The sequence below is a fragment of the Bos indicus genome, chromosome 1 (assembly GCF_029378745.1).
Source record: "Bos indicus isolate NIAB-ARS_2022 breed Sahiwal x Tharparkar chromosome 1, NIAB-ARS_B.indTharparkar_mat_pri_1.0, whole genome shotgun sequence".
In the NCBI taxonomy this organism is placed as follows: domain Eukaryota; kingdom Metazoa; phylum Chordata; class Mammalia; order Artiodactyla; family Bovidae; genus Bos; species Bos indicus.
Genome location: NC_091760.1, coordinates 69,353,195 through 69,379,987, shown reverse-complemented (window position 1 = coordinate 69,379,987; position 26,793 = coordinate 69,353,195). Strand labels below are relative to the sequence as shown.

The 26,793-nt window shown below is 44.2% G+C and overlaps 1 protein-coding gene across 31 annotated transcripts in view; it reads right to left on the bottom strand.

Annotated features, from left to right (window-relative positions):
- Positions 1-26,793, bottom strand: part of KALRN (kalirin RhoGEF kinase) — a 689,644-nt gene that overhangs the window by 361,797 nt on the left and 301,054 nt on the right. For all 31 annotated transcript variants that reach the window (XM_019956772.2, XM_019956779.2, XM_070800327.1 and 28 more), the window contains 3 exons: positions 25,251-25,382; positions 21,926-22,156; positions 4,343-4,465 (listed from right to left, as the gene is read on the bottom strand). In XM_019956772.2, the coding sequence (XP_019812331.1) occupies positions 4,343-4,465; positions 21,926-22,156; positions 25,251-25,382 (486 nt within the window). The remainder of the gene's footprint in view (positions 1-4,342; positions 4,466-21,925; positions 22,157-25,250; positions 25,383-26,793) is intronic.

Here is a 26,793-nt window from a genome sequence, read left to right as displayed (position 1 = left end):
GTTTACTACCCTCAGGCTTGTAGATCTCATATAGATAAGAACCTTTCTAATATATCCTTAGCCCTCCTATGAAAAGAGTCTAAACAGAAAACCTTATACAATTGCCATTTTTTACTTATGCTTAATACCCTAAAGTCTCAGGAATATTTACATTTATCTTTTGTTAAAGTCTAAGTACCTTACTTATTACACATGCCTTTTGTTGATATATGGATAAGAGAGACTACAAATATTGTTTACAATCTGTATTTTTGGTATTTTTCTAACTTAAGTTGACCTACGGGCATTTCCTTCAGCAAATGCTTCTTTCTGTGTTACCTGTGGGCCTCACATATCTGGTTTTGGCTTTACTGGGGTAATTTCTCCTTCCATCTCAAAATTCACTTAAATCCTTCTAGACAGATCAACGTTTCCTACCAAAGCACATCCTTCTCAATCTTTACAAGATGCACTCTGCCCCTTGCCAGAAGTCCGTCATCCTGGCTTTGCAGGATATCGTCCAAAAGACTTTTTAAAACATCATTTACACAGGAAATCATTTGTTTCTCAGCCTCCCTTCTTTCTCATAGTCACTTCCATCATACAGAACAAGAGATAGAAACACCATTTGTGCTTCTGAATCTTTCGGTGTGCCACCCAGAACTTAGCCATTAAGAACAGACTCCCAGTTCTTCTGAGTTTGCTGTCTGTTCCACACAGGAAGCAGCAAAAGTGGTGGCGGGGGCGGTGGGCAATTCACAGTCTTGATAAGAAGTTCTTGGCAGGCTCTATATAATATCTTGGATATTGGCTCCGACCGCCTCTCAATTTTCCACATCAAGTCTATAGAACATGACCTTAAAAACCCTTGTTTGGGAATTATCCACTATATAAAATATCTTTCTTCTTCCTGACAGTGGTCACAAGACCCCTCCCATCAGCTCATGCCAGTAACTTCTCCCTAGCGAGAGAAGGAGAAAGAGGAATGTATTGAGTCCGCCCCAGTGGGAAGAGTGCCAGGCAAGCTCCAAAGGGTAAGACTGTCCTTCATTTCTCTGCTGTTTCACATTCTTCCACTTGCCCACTTCATGACATTAATTTATCAGCATTTTCCTGGCTTTCTCACCATTTTTTCCATCCTGCCTAAGAAGCTTTCATCATCTCTAATAAACTGGTGTGTGAAAAAGTATCTACTTAATCTCTCCCCGCTCTTCCTTCTGCTTGCATTTGCAGCTGCTATAATTGGTTGCCATCTCAGGAGTGACAAGAAAGATGGAACTTACTCCAAAGGTCACTACACTACCTCTAGGCAGCCATATTTTTTGGATCATCAAATGAACTAAGGCTTTATCTCGGTTTCACTAGATGTACTCCTTGAAAATTCTAAAAGAGTAAAGATTACGTCCCCTCTCTTACTGCAGGACTTCTTAAGAGGGTTAGAATACTCTGGCTGCATGTTTTTCATTAGATTGTGAGTTCTGCAAGACAGAAACTATGCATTTGTTTCATTTTCTACAGGGCACTACACAGAGACTTGATGGGACATGGAAACTGAGTGTAATTGTCCAATTCTGTGGACATAGGCTATCCATCTCTATGAATTATCCTATTCTCCTCACCCCTACTACCCTGGTAAGTTAGCTGATTATACTTTGAATATCGTTTAGGGGCAAGGTCATTAGTAGGTCCACCAAAATATTTCTCTTCCATTTTTTGCCTTTTTTTGACCCTAAGACTCAGAATGAGGTTTTTTAAAAATGTATTCAAGGTTGAAGAAAAGCAAGGATCAGCTAGAGAAATAACTAATCAGAAATTACTGAATGAAGTACCTAATTGTGACTGTGTTTTTAATATTTCTTTAACTCTTTCTTTGAATGGTCTGTTCTTTCAAAAATGTTACACTAGTGCTTAGCTACTTAAATGTGACTTGTGGCTTTGAGATTTTAAAAAATATATATTTGAATGTGAATGCTTGCTAATTTTTGACTAAACCAGCTTACAGAGAGTCTGGCATTTCAGATAATGAGGTCATACAGCAGACCATTAACAGAGTGGGCACAGCTGCTCTCTAAACCACAAGCATTTGTATACTCCCCTGAGTTATAGAAAATATCTCAGGACAAAATGGCAGCACCATTGCCCATTCTACCTCCTGAGCAGATAGGGACGCATCTGTCCCCGGACAGCTATGCTCAATTCCATTCCTATGCTTGTTTATACCGCCAGTGACATTTAACATGCAACACACACACACATTTATATATATATATATATATATATATATACACACACACACACACACACACACACACACAATACACATATATACACACATATATATAACGTGTGTGTGTGTATGTATGTAATAAGTGTTTTTAAAAAATCTGATTTACTCTATCACCTGAGTCATTTGTTAAGTTTATGGGCAACTTGAGTCAAGTATCTGTCTGGACCAGAAGGGGTCTCCTGGTCCCCAGCTCTTCTATATTTGAGCATGGACAATCTCAGCAGCTTAGACTAGAAAGGCCTGCAGAGACACCTGTTGGTGAGCCCCCTGGCCTTGACCCCTCACCATCTGTCTGTCAGGCTGTCATGACTGAGGCTCCCTTACTCACGCAGCTCGGCTTCTACATAGGCTGTTGAAAGAGTGCCATCTGCAGGATGAAGGAGGACTCATAAATACTTAATTAATTTCCTTCAAATGAATTAAAATGTATTCAAAGGTAATCAACACAAGATTTAAGTTAAAGTTTAATGACAGATAATGAATTGCAACATTCATTCTTCACAGATATAATTTCTTTCTATTTATTTTAATGACTGCCTTAAATATCTTTACCTCAAACAGTAACAAGCAGTGAGACTCAAAGGTGCATCCACTATCCCATGAGCGGAGAAGTGTTGGTTCAGGGACTTTGTGCTGCTCTAGACCTGTCCCTGGAGAAGGCAATGGCAGCCCACTCCAGTGTTCTTGCCTGGAGAATCCCAGCGACGGGGGAGCCTGGTGGGCTGCCGTCAATGGGGTCGAACAGAGTCGGACATGACTGAAGCGACTTAGCAGCAGCAGACCTGTCCCCACCGGCAGCCACTTCTCTGCTCTTCCCTGCAGAAGGGCATATTTCCAGGGACTGTGACAGATGAGACAGCTCTTTTCCTGCTTTCATTCAAGACAGTTTTTAAACTTGAATGCAGAAAATGGGAGCTCAGAATTCCCTTGTCATATCAGCCTTGGGTCAAAAGAATCATAAAATCATGAAGCTGAAAGAGGTTTCTGCACTCAGTCATGACCCTCTGTAGTGCTGCTGACCCGTGGCTCCCAGCCTCTGACTTCATACGATGTGTGATGCCCTTCGTGACTGTCTCATAACCAGCAGCCCATAACAACCAGCACAGGTTTCTAATGCTTTCACTGATTGACACTGATCTCTAACTCAGGAATTATCTAATTCTGGGTCAAATCCACTTCTCTCCTCCCAGTGGCCCTCACCTAGTTGAAAACAGAAGCAAGAAAGAGAGAGCCCTCTCCTGCCTGGATCACCTCCTTTCTCATCACTTGAGCATGATGGTCACACTGCACAGGACAAAGCAGAGCTGAGGCAGCTGGCTACTGACTGTCCGTCCACCTGCCTTCATCATGGTCACGGGTGCTTTTCCTATGGGGACTACCAATTCTAGGATGCTAGGCAGGTCCACTGCCCACTCCCTTCCCCAGGATGGGGACAGGGAACAAGACATGAACAAGGATTCATTTCCAGAATATGAGGCCATCTCCAGAGGCCTGTTTGCAGGGCAGTGATGTGGTGACTGCACCTGCATGTCCGTGTTTCCTCTGTGGCCCACACCCACTGCGCTCCCTTTCCGGAGGAAACACTCCTCCTAAAAGCAGGAGCCTTTTGGAAGGTACAACACTCTCTTCTCTCATAAAGACACAGTCTAATCAGGAAGCAGGAGCAGGGAGAGGTGGATTATATCAAGAGATTACTTGTTGGCTGGACAGGGAAAAGTAATGCCTGTGACAGAGGAAGCCTCCCCACTCTATTTTCTCTCTGACCTGTAATTTACATGAGCAAACTGGCAACGGATTTTACACCCAATTCCTCTACCTCAGTAAGGAAAGACAGCATGGGGTTAGGGTTATCATCCTGTACTGATACCCTTCCCAGCTACCTCTTCCCTGCCTTACTCTTTCTACTGCAACTGTCTGCAGTTGACAAATATTTATTTACCATTCATCTAGTGATCCAAAACAAGGATCTCCTTGCATCAGGCAGGAAGGCAGCCCAGAATGTCCCACCAAACACCAAAGCCACAGCCCTGGTCTCCCTCTCCAGGATCCAAACACATACAACCATTCACATCTCACCTGAGCCACCTCTTCAAAGTCATCGTGCCTCTTCTGCAGGGCCCGAGCTCGGTGCAGAGACTTCCCGACCCCTGTGTGCTTGCTGAGAAAGGCCTCGCCGTGGTTTTCAATCCAATCTAACACCTAGTCAGAGAAGGAAGACAGAAACAATGACTTCTTGGCAAAAGGAAAGACATGTGACAACATGTGTGACCGCTAGGCTATCAGAGTCCCATCCCAATTAGAAAGTGGCAGTCCAGGTGGAAATGTTCAATCCATGATAGGGATTTCATTACTGTCATTAGCAATATAACAATCCCATCCTTAACTAAGTTCAGCTCCTCCTCTTTGATCTCCAGAATATCCTCTCATTACTTGTTCAGTTTTTTCAGCCTTAATAAGCCCATTATTTTAAACAAGCTACATAGACCACCAGACACAGTTTAACCCTCTCACAACTTTGACTCCAACCATAAAGTCAGACACACTTGCAGGAAATTAGGCAGTAATCCCTGGGTCGGAAAGATCCCCTGGAGTAGGAAATGATAACCCACTCCAGTATTCTTGCCTGGAAAATTCCATGGATAGAGGTGCCTGCCAGACTACAGTCCATGGGGTCACAAAGAGTTGGACATGACTGAACCACTGAGCACACATACAGGCGGTATCAGGTCAGGGCAGTTCCTTCGCTCTCACTCCACCATAAAAATGCTCATGGAAGTGTCACTAAGTCATGGGGACCCTGCCTCATTGCTCTCCTAGGACTCCATCCCTAATACTGGAAGTAAAGTCCAGAGTAGTCAATCCCCAACTGGAACTGTACTAAAGATAGCCCATCACCAGGACAATTGTGGTCTCTGGTTTCTTTTCATCTTTCTCCTCCAATCAGCATCAACCAATCAACCAAATAAAGTAAGGTCTTTAGTATCGCTGATGCTCTTGGGAAGCAGTAGAAACTCCATGTTCTCCCGACTTAAGGTATAGTGATTGGCCTCAAGACATTTTCCCTGGAGTTGAGGGCAGCTGAAAAAGAGGGATGGGTGAGGGAATGCTGAGAAGGTGAGGAAATATGTTGTCCTGAGGGGCAGTAAAACCCTTGAAATATAGGCAGGATCAAAGCCTGGAGTCCCTTTTGCATTTGTCCACATCAGTTCAGTTCAGTTCAGTTCAGTCACTCAGTCATGTCCGCCTCTGCGACCCCATGAATTGCAGCATCCCAGGGAGAAGGGAAGCAGTTTATCTGGGCTCTGAGAAGTTGGCATTCAATAAATCAAATGGCCACAATTAAATCAGAATTACAGGACAGACATACCTATTGCAGATCCTGCCAAGATTCAACTAATGTGACTCTACTCCTACTACAGTAAACTTCAACTAAACATTTGATTAATGAGGTGCTAGCTTTCTCAGATTTTAGAAGGACTTTTGGGAAAATTATTTAGATGGACTAGGCCTGTTTAAAAGGATACTTTAATTTTACAGATACTTTCTTTTACAGATTGTCCTGTGGTAAGCAGAGAGACCAAATCATTGCCTGGATTGTAGGCATGGGAGTTATGGTTCTATAGAATCTACCCTTTGGCTTCACATCCTCTGACATTTGAGACAAATTAATGTCTGCAATTGTACGAAGTATGGAAACTTTCAATATCATAAAGTCATACCAAGATGGTATTAGAGAAAAGCACATATAAATATAAAAATGAGGTTTAACAAAAGTACATGGTATAAAGCCAAGTCAGGTAATTATCCATGAAAATGAAAGGGGAAAAAAGCCTTTAAAAAATAACTTTATCTAAACACTTAGTGTAAAGAGCTTAAACACTTTAGCAAAAAGAATTTATATATAACACAGGGAACTATATTCAATATCTTATAATAATCAATAATGGAAATTAATCTGAAAAAATATATGTATAAAACGGAATCACTTTGCTGTACACCTGACTCTAACACAATATTGTAAATCAACTATACTTCAATCAAAAAGATTTTAGACACTAACAAAAATCTGACAATACTTTTTAATATTCTGGAGGCATATCTGCAGAAAGAAATTGCAATAGTAAGTGAACTGAATTTTTACCTTTTGCAAACACTGAAAGGCAGCACTGAAAGGAACTTTAAATATCCCTTTCTCAGAATAAAGAAGAGCCTACTTTTCTTTTGAGTTACTTATGGTGATATTTCAGCAAAAAAAAATCAGGAGAGTGCATTTTTACTTGACTTACCACAATTTGATCCCACAGTTCTGTACAGTAAAAGGGATGATGGGTATTAGCATGCAAAGCCAAAGATAAACATTTCTAGTCACAAATTTTTCCATATATTGTGTACCATGGATGGTGTAACTTTATAATTTTTATGCATATTTAAACTTTCATTAATCCCCTTTTGAGAATGAACTGAAGCTTGGAGATAATTTTTATATACAAAAGAGCTGTCTTGTAGCTTTTCATGAGTGCTTTGGAATTTATGACGTATTTTCAGATCATAATTTTTTTTTTTTTAAATTCGTTTTGAGTAGTTAAGTGTGATCTACTTCTCTGGCACTTTTTTCATGAATTTTATTTTGTTCCTTTTCATTTTCAACCTCTAAAATTTCAATCTATTTCATTTTCAATAAATATTCTAAATAATATTCTAAAGCAAATTGGTTAGAGAGAAATGTTTGGTATGTACTAGTTCATAAATGGTTAGCTTTTATACTCCCTGGGGGTGTTTTCACAACTTTTAAACATTTTCTTTTAAAAGCAATTTGTTTACTGTTTCAGTTATTTTGGTTTCTTTAAAATGTCAATTTATTTTCCTTTTGTGACACCTAGTTTACTCAATTAGCTCAAATTTAACCACTTAAAAGTCTATTTCATATTTAAGAGGCTTTTACTTAGTTTACACATAACTTTGCTCTGTGATGTTACATTGTCTCCGTTTAGTCTAACTTCTTTCATTAGAACTGGAGCTGTGGGGAAAACAGTGCAACCTCAATGCCGATTCAGGGACTGCAGGGAAATCAACTTAACAAATATAAAAGCAAAAGATTTAGGAAGGGAATAAAATTACTTTAGTAATACATAGAGACTGAAGAAGTACCTGAGGACAGATAAACGTAATCAATGAATTGTTCAAAATGATAATTTCTGTCGATTTTGTTTCAGACAGTTCATAAGCTCTCTTGACCTTTGATTTCATGGTCCCCAACCCTGGGGATACAGGGTTCTAACACGGACTGCATAGCAGAGAAAGGTGCTTGTGAGCAGACACCAGCAGTGCCTGGCACTTAGCGACACACTGTAAATTAATGTGCAGCATCGGAAGTCTAGTGAGACCCAGAACCTGAACATCACTGGCTGAAGAATAAATTGAGTTTCTAGCCTCACCCCGGACCCTATCAAAGTGTAAGCACCAATCAAGGTACCCCTTATTTGTGCCCCTTTATTTAATTTCTCTCATCTACAAGATCTTATTTAAAATAGTCAATTATCAGTTATAGTTAGGATAGTACAGGATGATAGGTAATGATACTTCTGATGGTTTTGAATTGGTATTTAAGTGTTTCCAACAATAGGAGGTTTTCCTTTTATTTTTTGTCTGAAGGAAGGGTCTTCTGGATGCAGAGAAGCATGTGTGGGATATGGCTATTCACATACTCTAATAAATATATATTGTTCGTCTTATGGTGGCCTAGTGTCAGGCCAGAGGACAGCCCGAGGTGCAGGATTAAACAAAGCAGGGCTGGCCCTGACTCTAGGAACTCAGTCTAGGTGGGTAATGAGCACTAGATATGAAACCACACAATTCATCATTAATGGCAAGGGTGAAAAGTGCCAAAAGCCAGGGAAGCTCACTCTGAAGAAATGAGGTTTAGCTGAGACCTGAGAGACAGTAGGACTTAACCAAGTTAGCAACTGAAAAGATCAGCATGGCTTAAGCAGGCTTTAGTAGGAAATGAGCCCAGAGAAGGCAGGCACCAGATAGAGCTAAGCCTTGGTGGGCTGAGCTCCATTCCAGTGTTTGGCCTAAGAGCCCCTAAAAGGCTAACTAAAGGAGGAGAACGACACCATCAGATTTGATTTAAAAATTATTGCTCTGACTGCTTTGTGGAGAATCGATTGGATGAAGGCAGGAAAACAGGAAGTTCCTATAGAAATCCTGACAAGAGGCAATAATAGCTCAGATGAGGCCAATGGCAGTGTCTGTGAGGAGGCAGGTTTGAGTAATATTTAGGGGACAGAATGGCTAGGATTTGGTGAGTGGGCATGGGGTGATGAAGAAGCAGGTGTAAGGTTAATCCCTCCAGGAGAAAGCCTTGAAAAACTGGGTGGAAGAGGAACTTGTCACTGGTACAGAAGCAAGTGAATCACAAGGGATAGCAGATGACAGATTTTTTCATGTTTTCTTTCAATTTGCATACTCACATTCTGGTTTTGATAAATGACAGGTGTGCGTCTGAACTTGAGTGGGAAGTAGCACCCAATGATAGTTCTCAATCTGATTCTGGCAAGATGTGCCTTTAATTTCAAAGGAGTAATTTTATACACGAAGGTTTAAAAATAAATTATAAATTATTAATACAGCTGGATCCTAATGATAAAAAAATTAGGGATATGAAATCCATCTGAAGAATTATAAATTTAGGCTTACATCAAATTAACCCTTGCATTCCTGAAGGCATTTCACTGGGGTATAATTTTTGGTAGTGGTGGTTTAGTTGCTAAGTTGTGTCCAACTCTTGCTATCCCATGGACTGGAGCCCACCAGGCTCCTCTGTCCATTGGATTCTCCAGGCAAAAATACTGGAGTGGGTTGCCATTTCCTTCTCCAGGGGATCTTCCTGACCGAGGAATCGAACCCAGGTCTCCTGCATTGCAGGCAGATGATTTACCAACTGAGCTATGAGGGAAGCGTTAACATGACATGTGAAGTCCTCTGTGACCAGCCCTACCTACCCCAAACTCCACCTCCAGCGGATTCCTGTCCCACCTCTCAATATCCCCAAAACTGCTTGTTACCTTCTGAGTTTTGTTCTTGCTATTTTTCACTTCACATGAAATGTCTCTTTTTTTCTCCCTACATCTACTTCCCAGGCTCCTTCGTATTTATCCTTTAAGCACCATCTCAAAATCTCTAGTTTTGGAAAGTCTTTTCTCTTTAACAGCCCACTCAGGCTGGGGGTGGTATCACTCTGCTCTGTTCAAACTACAATTATTGCCCACAGGCTGGTCTCTTCCACTAGACTCTGACCTCTCTGTGATTCCTGTACATAGCATGGTACTTGGCAGAGGGGTTTGCTTAAGACATGCTGAAGTCAACTCAAACTCGTCCTCTCAACATATGACTCTGAATGTCTCTAGCTCCATACTCCTTAGCTAGGACCCTCCATTTCAGTACCTCTCACAGTCTGCACTCAAAGTTCTCCCTTTGTGTGTATCCTCCCTCTGCACTGCCTCACTTTGCAGGTGGTTCCTGAAGAAGTACAAGGTTTCCACCACTGTATGCTACCCTTTCATCACTTGCCTGCCCCCAGTGTCCCCACCAGCCTTGCACACGCAGGAGATACTCAATGAATATTTATAGACATGAATAGTCAGGTGCAAGCATGGCTGCCTACTGTCTCAGGGAAAGCTGTGCCAACCCATTCAGCCGGAGGCCTGTTCTTTGCCCTGTCACTGGGGACAGTAGTCCTGGTCAGCCCAGGACTCCTCACCACAACAGCAGGCAGGTAATCTTGCAAACCACTTGTAAAGTTCTTCCTCCTTTCTCACGCCCCAACTTTCCCCAACTTTTTCACCAGAATTAGTCCTTTCCCAGAACAGCCTTTTCCAAGGGAGGACACTCACATCCTGAACTGGATTCAGGAGTCAATCTAACAGCCATTATGTATAATTCCCTAATCACCCCCTTTCTTCCTCATCTAATTGTGTTTATTCCAACCAGTATACAATCAAGACTCTGTTTTTCAGGGGAGGAGACAGTTATTTCTAGCTGCTAAGGAGAACAGAAAAGTCCTTTTGAAGAGAAGTATTGATATTTTCTGAACTGTGGGCATGAATGCAACCAAGTGAATGGGAGAAAATCAAAGGTGTAGCTGCTTTCTGTCCTGGGACTCTGATTTTTTTGATTCTTCTAATATGATAGAATCTTAATTTTGGAGAAGGAGAGAGTGACTCTTTCCAGTATCGTTGCCTGGAAAATTGCATGGATGGAGGAGCCTGGCAGGCTACAGTCCATGCGGTCACAAAGAGTCAGACACAACTGAGTGACTTCACTTTCACTTAACACTGGAGAAGGACTCCAACTTAAAATGCAGGAGGACCCTGCATTTTAAGGCAACTACCTTTGAACACAGTTTTAAGTTGATGTCTAAGCTCTGTTTACATGAATGGTTTAGGTGGCTAAAGCATCACCAAAATGTGCACCATCATAAATTAAGGGCATCATAACTTAGAGGAACCTAGGTTCTTGTCCATTCTCCCTTGACTCACTGTGGTACTCTGACCGTTCTCCTGTTTTCATGAATGCACCTAGCTCATTCTGGCCCCAAGGACTGTGTAGGTTCCATTTCACATACTTGGAACCTTTTCTTAAACACATTCCATGGCTTATTCATTTAGCTCACTGGCTATCACTTAGCACCTATGACATATTTGTTTGTTTGCAGTAGTGTTTTTCTCTACTTCCTAAATATAAGCCCCACACGGGCAGGGGCTTTGTTTGGTTTACTGCTAAGTCCTCAAAGAACATCAGCTGAATAAATGAGTGAATTAACTCAACCAATCTGATGTGAGAACTTTCTGTGTGAAGAAGGGCAAAACCATGAAAAGAAATGAAGATGTTTAGCAAACAGTTGTGAAATCAGAATTCCAACTGATTCCCTCCCTGGCTCTCCCTGATCAATCATCTTATTTGAAATATGTTATTAATTTTGTGTCATAATCTGATCCCTGATAAAATAGGCAAGATGTTTTACATAAAGTGAAGAACTGCCCCACTCAGTTCTTCACGCCCCCCTACCTCCCAGCCCCACCCCTCAACTCTGTAGAAGCCATTATTCTGAGCTCAGGGAGGAGGGCTGACACGTCATCATGTGTCAACAATACATTTTGTCCTGTTAAAGGCTCCAGTACACATGATGTGTGAGAGTACCCAGGACAGTCCATCAAATCATTATTTCTGCTTCCTTACACAGCACACTGCACATTAGTTCTAAAGGGGAATGGCTCATCCTTTGCCAGCACCACCCTGCTCCCCATTGGCTGTGACTGGAGAGCATGTGGGCAACACTTGAAATGCCCAATTATCAGCAATTATCAGTTATCAGCAATTCATTTTCTGTCTCATCTTTGGAACAAGTATGATCAAAATAAATGTCTTGCTATGGCAGGGAAAGCTGTCACGTTTCCAAGAGGGCTCAGCTGAAACTCATTAGCAGGTGAACAGATTATCTTCCCCTGAGAACCATGGTCCTGTCTCCTGACACATGTGATGCCAGGTGGAAGCCAGCTAGGAGACCAGCAGTCTTCCTCCCCTGGGCCCCTCCACTCTGGCCAGCCCTACAGGCTGGGGTGACTGGAACTCATCTTTGTCCTTGGCAGCTTCCTGAGAGCATTTCCTCACTACAGTGCCTTGATTCCTGTTTATGGTATCACCACACTTTTCATCACTAAGGACTGAATCTCTCAAGTCAGAGGCTCTCAAACTTTAGAATGCTTCAGAATCACCTGGGGTTCTTTCTAAAACACAGGCACCATGTCATCCACAGATTCTGAACTAAATAGTGTGGAACAGGACCAGATAATCTGTTTTTAACAAGCCCCAACTCTGCCCAGATGATCTTAATGCCAGAGATCTGAAACCCTGGCAAGTCCCCCCCTAAACTGAGTTTTTAACTTCTCTATCCAAAACTGTATTCCTTTTATTATCCCACCCCTGTTCCTCTCAGGATTGAGGAACATCAAAGAAAGGGAGGAACTGAAACTGAGTAGGATCTCCGAGGTCCTTTCAGGTGCAAAAGCCTCTCCATGTCCCCTGTTCTTGTTTGGCCTTCCTCAGGTTTCAAAGAGGAGGCTCATGTAGTTAATGATTAGAACAACAGAGCCACAGGACTCCTAGTTCCTCCTGAAGGAATACGGATAACAATCTGGTGCGTATCTTTGAGTCGTTCTGCAGAAACTAAGATCACTCCCACCCCTATCCAGGGGAGAGTGGTGATTACATGCTGACCACAAGCAGTAGACCCCAGACTGGATGGAAATAGAAGGTTGCTAATTAGGATTCTCGAAACATCACCCTGTTACCTCACCACCAACCAATCAGAAGAATGTCCATGAACTGATCACATACCCTGTGTGTGTACCCCTAATGTTGCCTTTAAAAACCCTTCCCTGAAAACTATTAAGGAGTTCAGGTCTTTTGAGCACCAGCTTCCTGTTTTCCTTGCTAGTCACCCTGCAAAAAATACTGTACTTTCCTTCACTAGGACTTGATGTCAGTACATTGGCTTTGCTCTATGTTGGACAAGTGGACCTGAGTTGGGTTCTTTAACTGGTCCAAGAACCACACTTGGAAAAATACAGTTCCATATTCATAACTGACACTTCCTTTGCTTTCTATAACAAAATGGACAGCAATTTTCAGTGATGCTTTTTCATAAATACTCTCATATCTACCCTCGTTCCCATCACTTCAGTCAATGACTGTGATCCCACAATCTTCCCACTCCAACTCAGTCCTCTGCTGGCACAAAATTACCTCAGCCCTTCACTCTGATAACCTGTTTTCTCTGGTCAGAATCTTTTCTAGTTCTCCACTAGTTACAAAGTGTGAATCTTTTATGCTTTAGCCTGGTATTCAAAGCTCCAGACATAGCACGTTGAGGTCAAGGACACGCTGAGTACATGTTTATCAGAAATGTCCTTGGATGGTGACTGTCTGGTTGTTCAGTCACTATGTCCTATCTGACACTTCGCAATGCCGTGGACTGCAGCATGCCAGGCTTCCCTTTCTTTGCTATTTCCCAGAATTTGCTCAAATTCATGTTGAGTTGGTGATGCCATCCAGCCATCTCACCCTCTGTCACCCCCTTCTCCTTCTGCTCTCAGTCTTTCCCAGCATCAGAGACTTTTCCAATGAGTCATCTGTGCACATCAGATGACCAAAATACTGGAGCTTCAGCTTCAGCATCAGTCCTTCCACTGAATATTTAGGATTGATTTCCTTTAGGATTGTCTGGTTTTATCTCCTTGCTGTCCAAGGGGCTCTGAAGAGTACCATAATTATGGTACCTCCAGTACCATAATTTGAAAACATCAATTCTTCAGTGCTCAGCCTTCTCTTGGAGAAGGAAATGGCAATCCACTCCAGTATTCTTGCCTGGAGAGTCCCATGGACCAAGGAACCTGGCAGGCTACAGTCTGTGGGGTTGCAAGAGTCAGACACAACTTAGTGACTAAACTGCTGCTGCTGCTGCTGCTGCTGCTGCTAAGTCGCTTCAGTCATGTCCGACTCTGTGCGACCCCATAGACAGCAGCCCACCAGGCTCCGCCGTCCCTGGGATTCTCCAGGCAAGAACACTGGAGTGGGTTGCCGTTGCCTTCTCCAATGCATGAGAGTGAAAAGTGAAAGTGAAGTCGCTCAGTCGTGTCCGACTCTTAGCGACCCCATGGACTGCAGCCTACCAGGCTCCTCCGTCCATGGGATTTTCCAGGCAAGAGTACTGGAGTGGGGTGCCATTGCCTTCTCCGAGCGACTAAACTACTACTAGTAAAATTCGCATTGGAGAAGGAAATGGCAACCCACTCCAGTATTCTCTCCTGGAGAACTCCATGGACAGAGGAGCCTGGCAGGCTGCAGTCCATGGAGTCACAGAGAGTCGGACACAACTGAGTGACTAACACACACACACACACACACACACACACACACACACCTTTCTTTATGGTTCAACTCTCACACCTGTACATGACTACTGGAAAAACCATAGCATTGACTATATGGACCTTTGTCGGTAAAGTGATGTCTCTGTTTTTTAATAAGCTGTCCAGGTTTGTCATAGCTTTTCTTCCAAGGAGCAAGTGTCTTAACTTCATGGCTGCAGTTACTGCCCATCCACAGTGATTTTGGAGCCCAAGAAAATAAAATCTGCCACTGTTTCCACTTGTTCCCCACATATTTGCCATGAAGTGATAGAACTAGCTGTCATGATCTTAGTTTTTTTGAATGTTGTTTAGTCACTTGTTAACAATAAAAGAGGAACTGAGGACATTAAAGGTGTTTAAAATTACAGTGGCTCAAGAAAGCCCCGAGGCTCAGTAACTTCTGGGGAGGGACTTCTCACTGCTTCTCAGGACCCACCAGCTTCCCAAGGCTGCCAGAGGGAGGGACCCAAATCCTTCCTTGGAAGGTGCTCATCACAGAATGACCACTGTTCAGTCAGAACAGAGTCTGCAATCAGAAAATCAAAGTAAGCACCAAGGGAGAAGACCATGACAGGGAAGGGAACAGAAGGTGGAAAGCAGGGCAGAGAGGAAGGCGGGTGAGGTGTAGAGTGTGAAGGGTACTAAGGGTCCATGAAATTCCAGGCAGGAGGGTCTGAGCACATCAGAGGCAGGCCTCCAAGGCCCACTTCCCAGCCCTGCTAATTCTAGCTGGAGAGTACATGGAGAAGACTGGAACATACACTTTGGTGCCAGCCTCCTCCCACAGGGAGAGGGATAGAGTGCCCCCTCCAAGATCAGTGACACAGAAGAGTCAGATGAGAAAGCTTCCTCATCCCCACTCCAATCAGAAAGCAACCCTGACTGGCAGAGCCCTCTGTTTCTCCCCTCTCTACTTCCCCCAGTTCAGCCAAGCCCAAACCTGCTCACTTTCTGGACACCCGCCCTGCCCAAAGAATCATCAGTTGTCTACTTGAACAGATTTGAATGACTGGATTATCACCATCAAAATTTAACTGAGAGTTTTTATACTGCTAAATACTACCATGGGCAAATGGAAATTATTCAAGATACTCAAAACCACCAACAAAGAAAACACCAACAATGTTGAGGTAATGTAATTATGGTTGTGAAAAACAAGTGAGAATGGGTAGGGCTTGTTTTAGGGGCATTTTTTTTTTTTTTTTTTAGGGGCATTGTGTTAGATATAAATAACCATAGCGGGCCATTTTCTAATGATGGAGCGGGTGAAGAGCGTCTGAGTGCGAGTGTGATTGCCTGTGTGGGTCTTACTGCACAGGCAGTTTGGGAATGAATCTCATCTGTCTGCAGTTATGCAATCTTGGGCAAGTCTCAGCCTTTGGGACTAAGTAATCTATCTGGGCCCTTTGAGCAATGACATTCCAGCACTAACTTATAAACCCCTTGAGGGCAGGGGCTGTGTCTCTCTGCATCCCCATCATCCAGCATAGTGCCCAGGGCATAGCAGAGAGGCTAAGAGCATGGACTTAGAAATTCAGTGGAAGTGGGTATAAATCCTTCCTCTGCCTCTAGCTATGTGACCTTGTACAAGTTTACTTAACCTTTCTAAGCCTCAATTTCCTTATCAGTAAGATGAAGACCAAACTATCACCTGCTTTATAGTGTTGGAAGATTAAATAAGATAAGTGATTAGATATTCAATTGCTCATAAAGATGAATCATGAGCTATGAATAATAAAACGTTTATAGACACATTTAATCTCAGGAAAAAAAAAAAATCTCAGGGCTGGAATCCAATCTTACCTCTGATGTTTGAATCTCCTCCCTGACATACCCACCAGCTACCACCAGTTGGCATTTCAGATTTTTGAGAATGATTCCTACTGTGTGTGTTCCCCCATCTCCCTGGGACTATGTATGCCCTGGGTGAGATTTTCCTTCTCAGATGCTTTAATCCTTCCTTTTTATAAGAAGAGTTCATTTCTAGACCCATCATCATTCCAGTCATTTTTTTCCTAAGCATGCAATTTGTAACCTAAAGTGCTCACCTTTTATTATGCAAAGCTGTTAATTGGATTATACAATGCCCAAACTGGTTTAGTATGATTAAGGGGCTTTAGTCATTATAGCTAGTAAAAGATCCACTATCTGGAGTTTAAAAAAATTACCCTCAAATCCTTTTTACACATTGTTTGGCAGGCAAGAGCTGACACAGTAAAAGCTATAGCTTTCCATATGAGGCTTCAGTAAAAACTGAGAGAAACAGGTGAGATTCATTTGTAGTACAGAACTATGGATTTTAATATTAATGCATTCATTCAGAATGGAAAGTCACTGAGCCAGAAAATACTGTCATCATTGCCCCTCCCTAACTCACTTTTGGGCCACTTAAAAGCAAAACACATTGTTCTTAAGGGAGGGCACTGGAACCTCAAACAGGTCATGTCCTAACCCTTCCAGCCTGACCTCCTGCTATCACTGCCAAGAGCAGGCACTCAGTTAGATTTCCTCTTCCCTGTCCCCTGGCTGTAACTTAGCTCTCCACTTCCTGGCTATCCCCAGGAATACCATCCCCAGATCCTCTGCCTGAGCTCCAAGGACCAGTGCAAATGCCATTCCAACCATGGGAAATTTTCCTGCTGTGACTCCACCAGCCCATTGTTGTCTTGCTTCTCTGGCCCTAAACCCAGACAGACACCTGCCACTGACACATCCTCAGGTACATATGTCTTCTCTCAGGCCAGGGACCCCCAACTCCTAGCACAGGGCCTTGCGCACAGGTGTTTCAAAACACTTTACCAATTTATTCTTGCACCACAGGCAAGGGGAAGAAGAAAAGGAGGTAGAATAAGACAGCTTACAGAGATACTCATGACAGTTTCTCTGCCTGTGAAAAAATGGGATGGAATTTGCATCTGTCAGAAAGATCAAGACTAGCTACTCCTTGTTCTTCTCAACAAAATTAGGTCTATCTGGGCTCAGAAGGAGCCCATGATGGAAAGATAAGTTGGCTGATGTTGTTGTGAAATGCTCTTTTGGCTATTGCTTAGTAGGGAATGGCAGCCCACTCCAGCATTCTTGCCTGGGAAATCCCATGGACAGAGGATGGGGTTGCAGAGTCAGACACAACTGAGGACCAACACTTTCGTTTTCACTTTTAGTACTGTTCCACTCTAGGCTGGAAAAACAACAGCACTGAAAATTATTCCACTAGCAATACTATGGCAGGTGTGCCCTGTCCATGCATTTCTGCATCTTAATGAACCCAAGCTCCAGTTTCATCCTCAGAGACTTATTTTCACTGCCTCCAAGCCCAGAGGGGAAGAGAATGGTACAAGGACACCTGTTGGGACCCAGAGAAGAGCTAGCACAGAGGTAATGTGTCAGGCCGATTCTGGCTACATAATGTCTAAATCTTGTTTTCACTGGTGTCTATCTCGATTTCAACCTCTCTGCTTTACTCCATGCTTTGGACAAGGTAATCCTGCTTGGGAAAAGACCACCCCCAGAAATGGCAATGTGATAAGGAGTCAGGCACAGGGAGAGGTTGGCTGGCTCTCCCTCCTCTCTCCACAAGCAGGAGTCCCTGTCTCTTTCTCTTCTGTCTCTGCTCCACCTTCCTCTTTCTCTTTCTCCTCCCAGCCCATGTATGTCTGTTTCTCTGATCTCTGTTTTTAAATCTATCCCTTTCTTTCCCATCCCCCATAGTCCCTGTCTCTCCTTTCTCTCCCTGTTCCAGGGTGTGTGTATGTGCGTGTCTGTCTTTCTTCTCTCTCTGTTAGGTTGTATGTATCCCTCCTGTCTCTCTTCTGTTCTCCTTCTCTGTCTGCCAGGCTCCTTTCTCGTGTGACTTTTCTGTAGGATACCTGGACTGGGAGCCAGAAGACTTAGTTTCTGGTCCTAGAACTACCATTAACTAGCTGTGTGGTTATGACCAAGTTGCTTTACATCTCTGGGACTCAATTTCCTTGACCTATAGTAGGTGAGACTGGGTGCTCTTCCAGTCCCTAGCAGTTCTGAAATTTTTATCATTGAATGAAATGAAACTCAACAGATCCATGAAGCAGTTGCTATTGTAGAAACAAAGGAATCAGGCTGGGGGTTCCCAACAGCACAAGCATCAGGGCACACCCGAGTACTACTCAAAGAAGATGTGACTAAACCCAGGCCATACTGCTGGAGGATCTACTACATGCTAGGCAGGCACTGTGCTTACACCTCATTCAGTCCAAAAAGATAGGTATGTGATGTTTCCTATTTTAGGGGTGAGGAACTTGAAGCACCAGGAGTGAAGTCACTTGCCCAAGGTCCCATGGCCAAGACTTGTCAGGGCAGGGTTTAAACTCAGGCTCTCTGGCTCCAGAGCGCATGCTTTTTATCCACAATGCTATATTGCCCCAGCCACTGATGCTCATTCACAAGCTTCCCACTTAGGCTGTAGAGTAAACATCTCTCAACCCCAAATGTGCTCAGGAGTCTTGGATCCAGACTATATGGTTAATCAATTCTCTCCTCTTTCAGGATAACAACTCTGACTTCTTGCGCCTCGGCCTGTCCCATTAATACTTGATTGCTGTGCACCTGCCTGGCATGCTCAGGTAGCATGGAACTTTCTACTTTCAAGTGTGTATCTTTTGTTGCCTTTCTATGTAAGCAGGCATCTTGCCAGAACCTAGCGCAGTGTTGGGCTCCCCGCCCAGGCCCCGCCTTGCTGAATAGCTGATGGGCACCAAGATGCTTTGTAGCGCTAATGCTATGTCCCTGAGTCCCCTGCCCGGGGCTGTAAGTAAGCATCTGGGACCCTGCCGCCTTCCACGATTCCTGCACGCAGACCCCAGCTACTCCCTGGCAACTACTGAAGGGGCTGGGAGGGAGGGTTAGCTGGTGCTCAAGTCATAGAGGCAGAAACTGGGGTTCTCCAGGGACTATTTCAGCTCAAGTCAGCAAATACAGAAAGAACTCCAGCTTTATGCCAGACAGCTAAGAGTTGTAAGGGGCACAGAGAAGCAGCAGTCGTGCCTCCTGCTCTCAAGGAGATACTGGAACAGAAGAGATAGAAAAATGCAAAATAAAAAAATGATAAATATATAAAATTTCAATAGCACTTTGACTTTTGTGTTAAATTATTTTTTATGTATGTGGATGCATGCATGCATGTCAAGTTGCTTCAGTCATGTCTGACACTCTGGGACCCTATGGAATGTAGCCCACCAGGTTCCTCTGTCCATGGTATTCTCCAGGCAAGAATACTGGAGTGGGTTGCCATGCCCCCTCCTCCAGGGGATCTTCCTGACCCAGGGATCAAACTCAAGTCTCTTATTTTTCCTGCAGTGGCAGGTGGGTTCTTTACCACTAGTGCCACCTGGGAAGTATGTGTATATGTGTGTGTGTGTATATATATATAATTAAATATAATTATATAATTGTGGGAGCACAGAGAAAGGAAACTACTTGTCCCAATCTCATTGTGAAAACTAGGACAGGCTCCTGCATGGCTTGCAGTTGGGAGACCAAAATCCGAGTTTGTCACTGGAACCACCGAGTTCACCATGTCCAGTGACCTCTGAAGCACCAGCTCAGACACTGATCAGATGCTGATGGTTGCTGGGTGTCAGGAAGCATCTGAGACCCATCACAAATTAGTAGCCCTTGTTTATCACATTCGTCTTTGCATATCTGTCCCAGAGTCAGATATTTGGTGAGCGAGAGTGAGTGGGACAAATGGCTGAATGACATCATGTCTTCAGAAGTCACATTCACATGTCCAGAAAAGAACAATGGAATTAACCACCCTGGGGGATTCAGTCCTCATGGAAAATCCAAACCCTTTTACTTCTACCTCATAATCTTATTGCTTTTATTGAGTGCCGACAATGTGATTCACTGATAGAGGTGAACTGATAGGGTCTGTATTCCTGGAATGCTCTCGTTTCTAAGAGCATGATGTAAAACAGTCAGCGGTGTAGCTTTGTTATACTTTCCCCCAGCTGCAGTGTAGACGTCAGGGTGGCCATGGAAAAGTCTGATAACCGCTATTTCCAGAGAGTCTGTGTCTAGATGCCGCCCTCCTAACGGGGATGTCTTTCCCCACCCTCTTCACAGCCCTCTGCCCCTCTCCAGCATCGATCCTACACCATCCAACAGCCATGAAAACAGCAGGAAGGCAATGAGCACACCAAGGAAGCTGCATAATACATGGTACAGAAATCTCCAAAAGTCACTCAAAACAGTAACCTCTCCTCTGTGTGCCTCTGGAGGCTGGCACCTCTGTCTCATTCACAGACCAACTCTGTGGCCTCCTGTGCTCAGAGGTGATACACTGATCTGAACAATTCCAGACAGCAGGAGCAGACAACTAAAGCATTTGCTTCTCCATTCCCAGCAAACCCCACAAGGGTTTCAGAGCCTGGGTCAGCACATCAGCAGTTCCCACCTCTCCTGAGACTAAAGTGTCACCTCTGAAGTCTCCTCACTGCCCTAGCTGGGGGGTGGGGGCTGCAAAGGAGTTAGGGCAGCCCAAGAATATGGGACACTTCTGGAGGGCTGTCTACTCCTGGGACTGACTGCATGGCGGTAACCCAACACACAGAGGGTGTCACAGCCCCTGATAGGATGCCCTGCTCTCCCTCCAAACCTATCTCCTTCTCAGGGTACCCAGTGTAAGGTCTCCCTAACGACAGCTGTAAGGGGAACCAACATTCCAAAGATACATCCAGTTAGCTTTCCATTTTCCATGTATGTTTCGATATACTTTTTGACTACACTTGGTCAATATCACAGGAGGTGTGGAAGCAGAGTAAAATGCTATTTTATGTGTATAAATCCTGAAATTATGAGGTGGCCACAGAAAAAGTCTGAGAACATGAGTGCTCCCACCCCTGCCTCTTGCAGTGAACCAGCAGGGAAATGATACTAAAACTTAACTCTCATCTCTAGTTCCCAACCACCCCCTGCTCCAGCTATTAGTCCTCAAAGAAAAGCTCCCAGGGGTCCCCAAAGAGACAGACAAAGGAAGTATGAGGAGAAAAGAATGGGTCATTTCATCCAAAAGGGTATTTGTGGCAAGGCTATCCTTTTATAGTTAGAAAATAACCATTTCTTTACTCTTTGTGGTAAAGAATAAAAGCTATGACTATTATAATAATGCAAGAAACAGATTAAGCCAGAAGTAACCTCTAATTACAGAACATACAATTATCAACAGCCCATCTTTTAAATCTGGTTTCCGAATCAAGCTTGCCAAAGAATCCCCTAAAGGCTCTGTATGCCACCACCCCCCAGCTCCAGCAGGCCACCTGCATCCCTGGTTGAGAAGCAAGCTGGCTGGGGGTCCAGCCCTGACAGTGCTCAGATACCCACCACCCCAGACCCAGAGCTGTCCAGAAAGCTAATGCCTGGGGGACGGTCAAGCTTTCCCCAAAGAAAACAAAGTCATGATTGCAAAGAATTGTTCTTTCTCAGATTGAGCCTCCCTTCCCAACCCCAGGCCAGGTCTGTAAAGCTGCTTAAGTGAGAAGCATCAGTGAACAAGTCTGGATGGGTATAGGAGGGGGTGGGGGCTGCTGGGGGCTGGATTGCCCTCTTCCGTCCATAAATCAGGCATCCCCAGGCCTGGTCACCTCAGTGAGGGACTCAGGCATGCCTGCCTGGTCTGTGACAGATGCCGGGCGGGGGAGCAGTGTGGTACCTGCTGGACGTCCTGCTGGAAGACGCAGAGCTGCAGGCGCTGGTGGAGCCGCACCTTGCGGTGCTGCCAGATGCTCTCGAGCCGCCGCTGGTGGTGCAGCACTTCGTGCACCACGTCCAGCACCTGGTGCACCGCCTTGGAGTAGTTGGCTGTGGCTGTGAGGGACTCAGAGTTCCCGGGACTCAGGGGCCGCTGCAGCACATCCAGCAGTGCTTTGCCGTCCTGGCTGACCTGTAAGATGAGAAAGGTCAAGTTGAAGGAGAAGGGGGAGGTGGGGTGAGGCACAGAGAGGCAAGGCAAGCTGCCAGGGCCCCTGGTTGGAACAGAGATTCCCACCCAGATTCATGACAGCCGAGGAGTGTGCCACCAGAGCTGACCCAGTGTTCGGCCTGCAGCCTGGGGAGGTGCTGGTGCTGCAGCCATGGTCTTCAAGACCCTGAATCAGTGTCTGTCTTCGAATTTCAGCTTTTTCAGGGCAAGTACTCTGCCTTGTTTATCTTTCTCCATGCCTAGAACAGTGCCTGACACTCGGTACTTGATAAATATCTTGACTGACTCTCTAACTAGGTTAGGCAACAGAACTCCACTTTGGAAAAAAAAAACCTGAATATAAGCTGTCACCATAAACCCCTCTGCCTCTTCCTTCCTCACCTTCCTTTGCCTAGCTCTGAACTTCTAGGTGTGTGACTAGAGGCAAGTTACTTAACCTCTTTGGGCCTCAGCTTCCTTGTGTGTGAGGTAGGCACATACCTCAAAGAGTTGTGGTAAGGATTAAATGAATTAACACAAGCAGAGTACTTAGAACAGAACCCAGTGTGTAGTACTGGCTACCGAATTCTATCTTTATCATCATCATCATCATTTCTCTGTCTTGCCTTCTTTATTTCCTTGTCATTTTCTTTCTTTTATATTTATCCTTCTTTCACTCTCCTTTTATTCAACCCCCCCTTTTTTTTTATCCTGAAAACATGCAGAATAAGTGAGAGACCCTTAGATTGTAGACACAACATCCATGCTCCTGGGTTCCCCAAAACTCACCCTCAGTGCTAAAACCAGTGGGGGTGACATTCCCTGTCAATCCTCACCAGATTCCTGGCAATATTTCTAGAAAGTGGCATCATCTGATTGACACTTGTGGCTCTCCAGTGCTTGGCAGAGTATCCAAGGAGCATGTGTCTTTCTAATTTAAAACAGTGATGACTAGGAATTTTAAGACCCCAAATTAATCTGGTTAACAATTAAGTCAAAGTTAATGAAGAGTTAAGACAGTCTTTTCCTTCCAAAAACGTGGCAGAGGAGGTGTGCTCCCACTTCTGGCCTTATGATGATGAATAGGGAGCTATTTGCTGGGCTTGCAGCTTCCCCTCCCCTACCTGCACATCTTGATAATAGCTTGGCTGGGGGTTCAGAAATACAGAGCCTGGAGTTACTCCCCTGTTGATGGAGCCACAGAAGTGCATGGGGGACTGTCGCATGATTAAGAAAGGAGAACACATGATTAAGGTGGAGAACGCAGCTGAGACAGGAGAGAGAGCCTGGCTGGAGGAAAATGACCAATTTTGATGACCAACTCCATCCACCCCATTCTACTGTGCTGCCTCCTACGATGTATTGCCAGGAGAGGGAGAGGGGAAGTACCTCATCAATAATAGAGACATGAGTAAGATACACATTCTGTGGCCATACCCGGGAGAGCTCTCTTCAGGGAATTCTGAGCAATGCTGCCTTTGGGCACTGTACTCTGTCCAGGGCTGGGTGGTTCCAGTTGGAGGGCCAAGTCCTAAAACTCAAGTCAACCCAAGTCCCAGCCCTCAGCCTCAGCCCACATGTGCAGGACGCAGGGGCAGTCCACTGCCCTCTAAAGTGGGCTTGAAGGGAGCGTCTCCATCCCACAGTGCTAGGGCCTGAGAATTAACTGAGAGAAACGCCGTGTCTCTCTACATATATTATAATCACACTCCATGAGTGTGTGAGTATAATATTCCTCTCATTTATATGCTCTATTTTTATATTTTATAAAGAGTAAATTTAGAGATTCTTGACCCACGGGCAGAGGCACAGTTCTGTCCTGAGAGAAAGCCTTTGGCTGTGAGCATTGGAGCTGGTGAGATCAAATTTGGCTCACTAGTTCTCTTCTCTCTGCCTCTTAAAATGATGAAACCTGTTACCTTTTCAGTACTTATTACTGTCAGGCACTGGGCCAAGTGGATTATACAAATTACCTTTACAACTCTTAAAACTATAGGCATTTGTTATTACTTTCATTTCACAGAGGAAGAAAATGAGGCTTTGGGTGGTTAAGTAACTTGTTTGAGGTCACACGGGTAAGAGAAGGAACCAGGATTCAAATTTCCATTTTGACTGTGGCAAAAACTCTTATTTTCACTCAGTTGAAATTAGTTAGTTCTTTGACTTCAACAAGCACCAAACTTACTTGGGTTGATATTTATTGAAATGGAGGTTCCAGGTTCTACTTCTTGACAGTCTGATTCAGCCTGGCATGGAACCCAGGAATCTACACCTTTAACAAGCACCTCAGGTGAGTCTGAGGCAGCTGGTCCAGGGACACACTTGAGAAACAGTGCCTTAGCTGACCTTTCCCCCAAGAAAATCCATGGGCCAGATGTGAAGACTCTTCCCTCTTCTCATCCAGCTTTCCTGATCAGCCCATCTCTTCACATCCCTCAGCCGCTCCCTCAGAGTTCACATCACTTAACAAACTTATTGGGCTGGGTGTATTCACACACATGCACCTATATACTTCTTTTCTTTTACTTTAAAAGGAAATGTTTCCCTCTTAACTTATACCATGTTCCCAGTCTTTGATTTTCTAGCATAAGAGCTGTTTAGTTGGACTTTCACTTCCGCAGCAGCTTCTCACTCCTACAAACACTTATCTCCACCCCATGGTGAGTTGTCCTCTGGACCTGCCAGTGAGGAAATTAGTACTTTTTTTGATGAGCTGCTTCATAAAAGTGGTGACAAGGCTAGTGTGTACATGCCTGTTCACCATCCAGAAAGCTCCAGAGGAGCACAGTCTTGCTTTCTTACAGTCCTTCCTCTGACAGTCCAGTCTTCACACACAGGGTGAGGTGCACACACACATGTACACCAATGTGGTACCTGCTGATGGCTGCATTTTTCTGCTTCCTGGGCGGAGACCATCATTCACAGATCAAAGATCTTAAAGATGTCTCCGAAAGGAGAAAAATGGCCTCTTTTCTTCTTAGTCCAACCCAAGCTATTTCACAGCTCACAGGCTGGCGCTCTTGCCACCCACGCCCATACATAGCCAGGACCCGTGGGTGTCCTGCTTGGTTCTCACCTCTGTGTAGGCCTGGGTCACCTGCTCATACAAAGACTGGTGGTGGTGGATCGCCAGCTCCAGGTCCTGCATCTCAGAGGGCAGGCCACCTTCACTGCACATCTTGCACCAGGCATCCACTCCTGACAAGAACTGGAAGGAGATGCCAGCTAGGTCAGTGTGGGAGCACTGGGGGCGGGCAGTGACAGGCACAGACAGATACCTTTAAGAAGCATCAGGACCTCTGGAAGCTTTCAGAGACCACTGCAGAAGGTGGAGTTTTTTCTTTAATTCTATAAACACCAACCTCAGGAAACAAGTCAGACCCAAATACCTATTTAGAAAGTGTAGTTTACACAAAGAAAGATGACTACTATGAAACTGCTGGGGATGGAAGTTGTCTTCATGTTCAGTGGGCTATATCCACTATAAAATACACGTGTGAAAACAGCTCACTAAATTATATGTGTACATGAGAGATGCTTATCCTGTGCATGCTCACACATGAGAGGCAACATATAACAAAATGGGATATTTACACATACGTGCTTTGCAATGTGGATATCTAGCTGTGAAGAGGAGCAAAGAATGCCTCATAAAGGCCCATCCAGCACCCCAGGGAACTTGGAGAGACCATTCCTACAGGGGATGGAGATTAACACTCAATAAGATTCCTGCTGTTGGGTCAGAACCCCAAGGGTCTGGCAGGGGGAGGGGAGATTAAGGACAGACTGCACTATGTCTAGAGTGACTCCTGGGATGTGATATATAGATATAGATCTTGACAGAAATCAAATTATTTAAAAATTAAAATTAACAACTGTGGAAGACTATGGGTCTCCATGCACAAAGGGTAAGCTAACTGAAATCACTCAGATTTATTGGGTGGAAAATACACCTCTAAAATGCAGATAATTCTTCACCCAGTAGTCTGGAATGGTTCTGTCTATGATTCTTCTTGCCTGACTGCACAGCTCCATTTAAATTAATTGCCTAAATACCTTTTTATCTCATTGCCTAGAACAGCCCATCTGAGGACAATAAAGAGCTGCCTAAATAAATGCATTGAAAAAATAGCCTTGAATCCATTGTTTGGTGTGTGCGTGTGTGTGTATGTTTTCCAGCTAAAAATAAGCATGGTTTATGAGTTTCCCTGAAGGACTGGCAATCTTGAGAAATTGCATTAAAAAAAAATGGATACAAATAAAATTTCTTCTCATTCGAAGTAATCCAAGTCAGGAAACAGCAAATAAAAGTTGATTCCTCCAGTTACTCTCAATTCTGGTATGTGCTTCTACAACTGCTTGAGTCGTCCTCTTGGTATTATGTCAGCTTTCAGTCCTTAGCCACTTGGCTGTGGCGGTTGATTTTTCATTCTGTATGTTTATATTGCATTAAGCCACCTCCTAACAATTCTGGAAGAGTGCTGGGTATGACCCAGTATCAATCTGCACGTGTTTTCTAATACCTCAGAAGCTGCTTTGCTCCATCAACAACCATTTTACCAAGGAACCTGAAAGTAACTTGACGGTTATATGTCAATCATGGGGGTGGGACTGCTTCA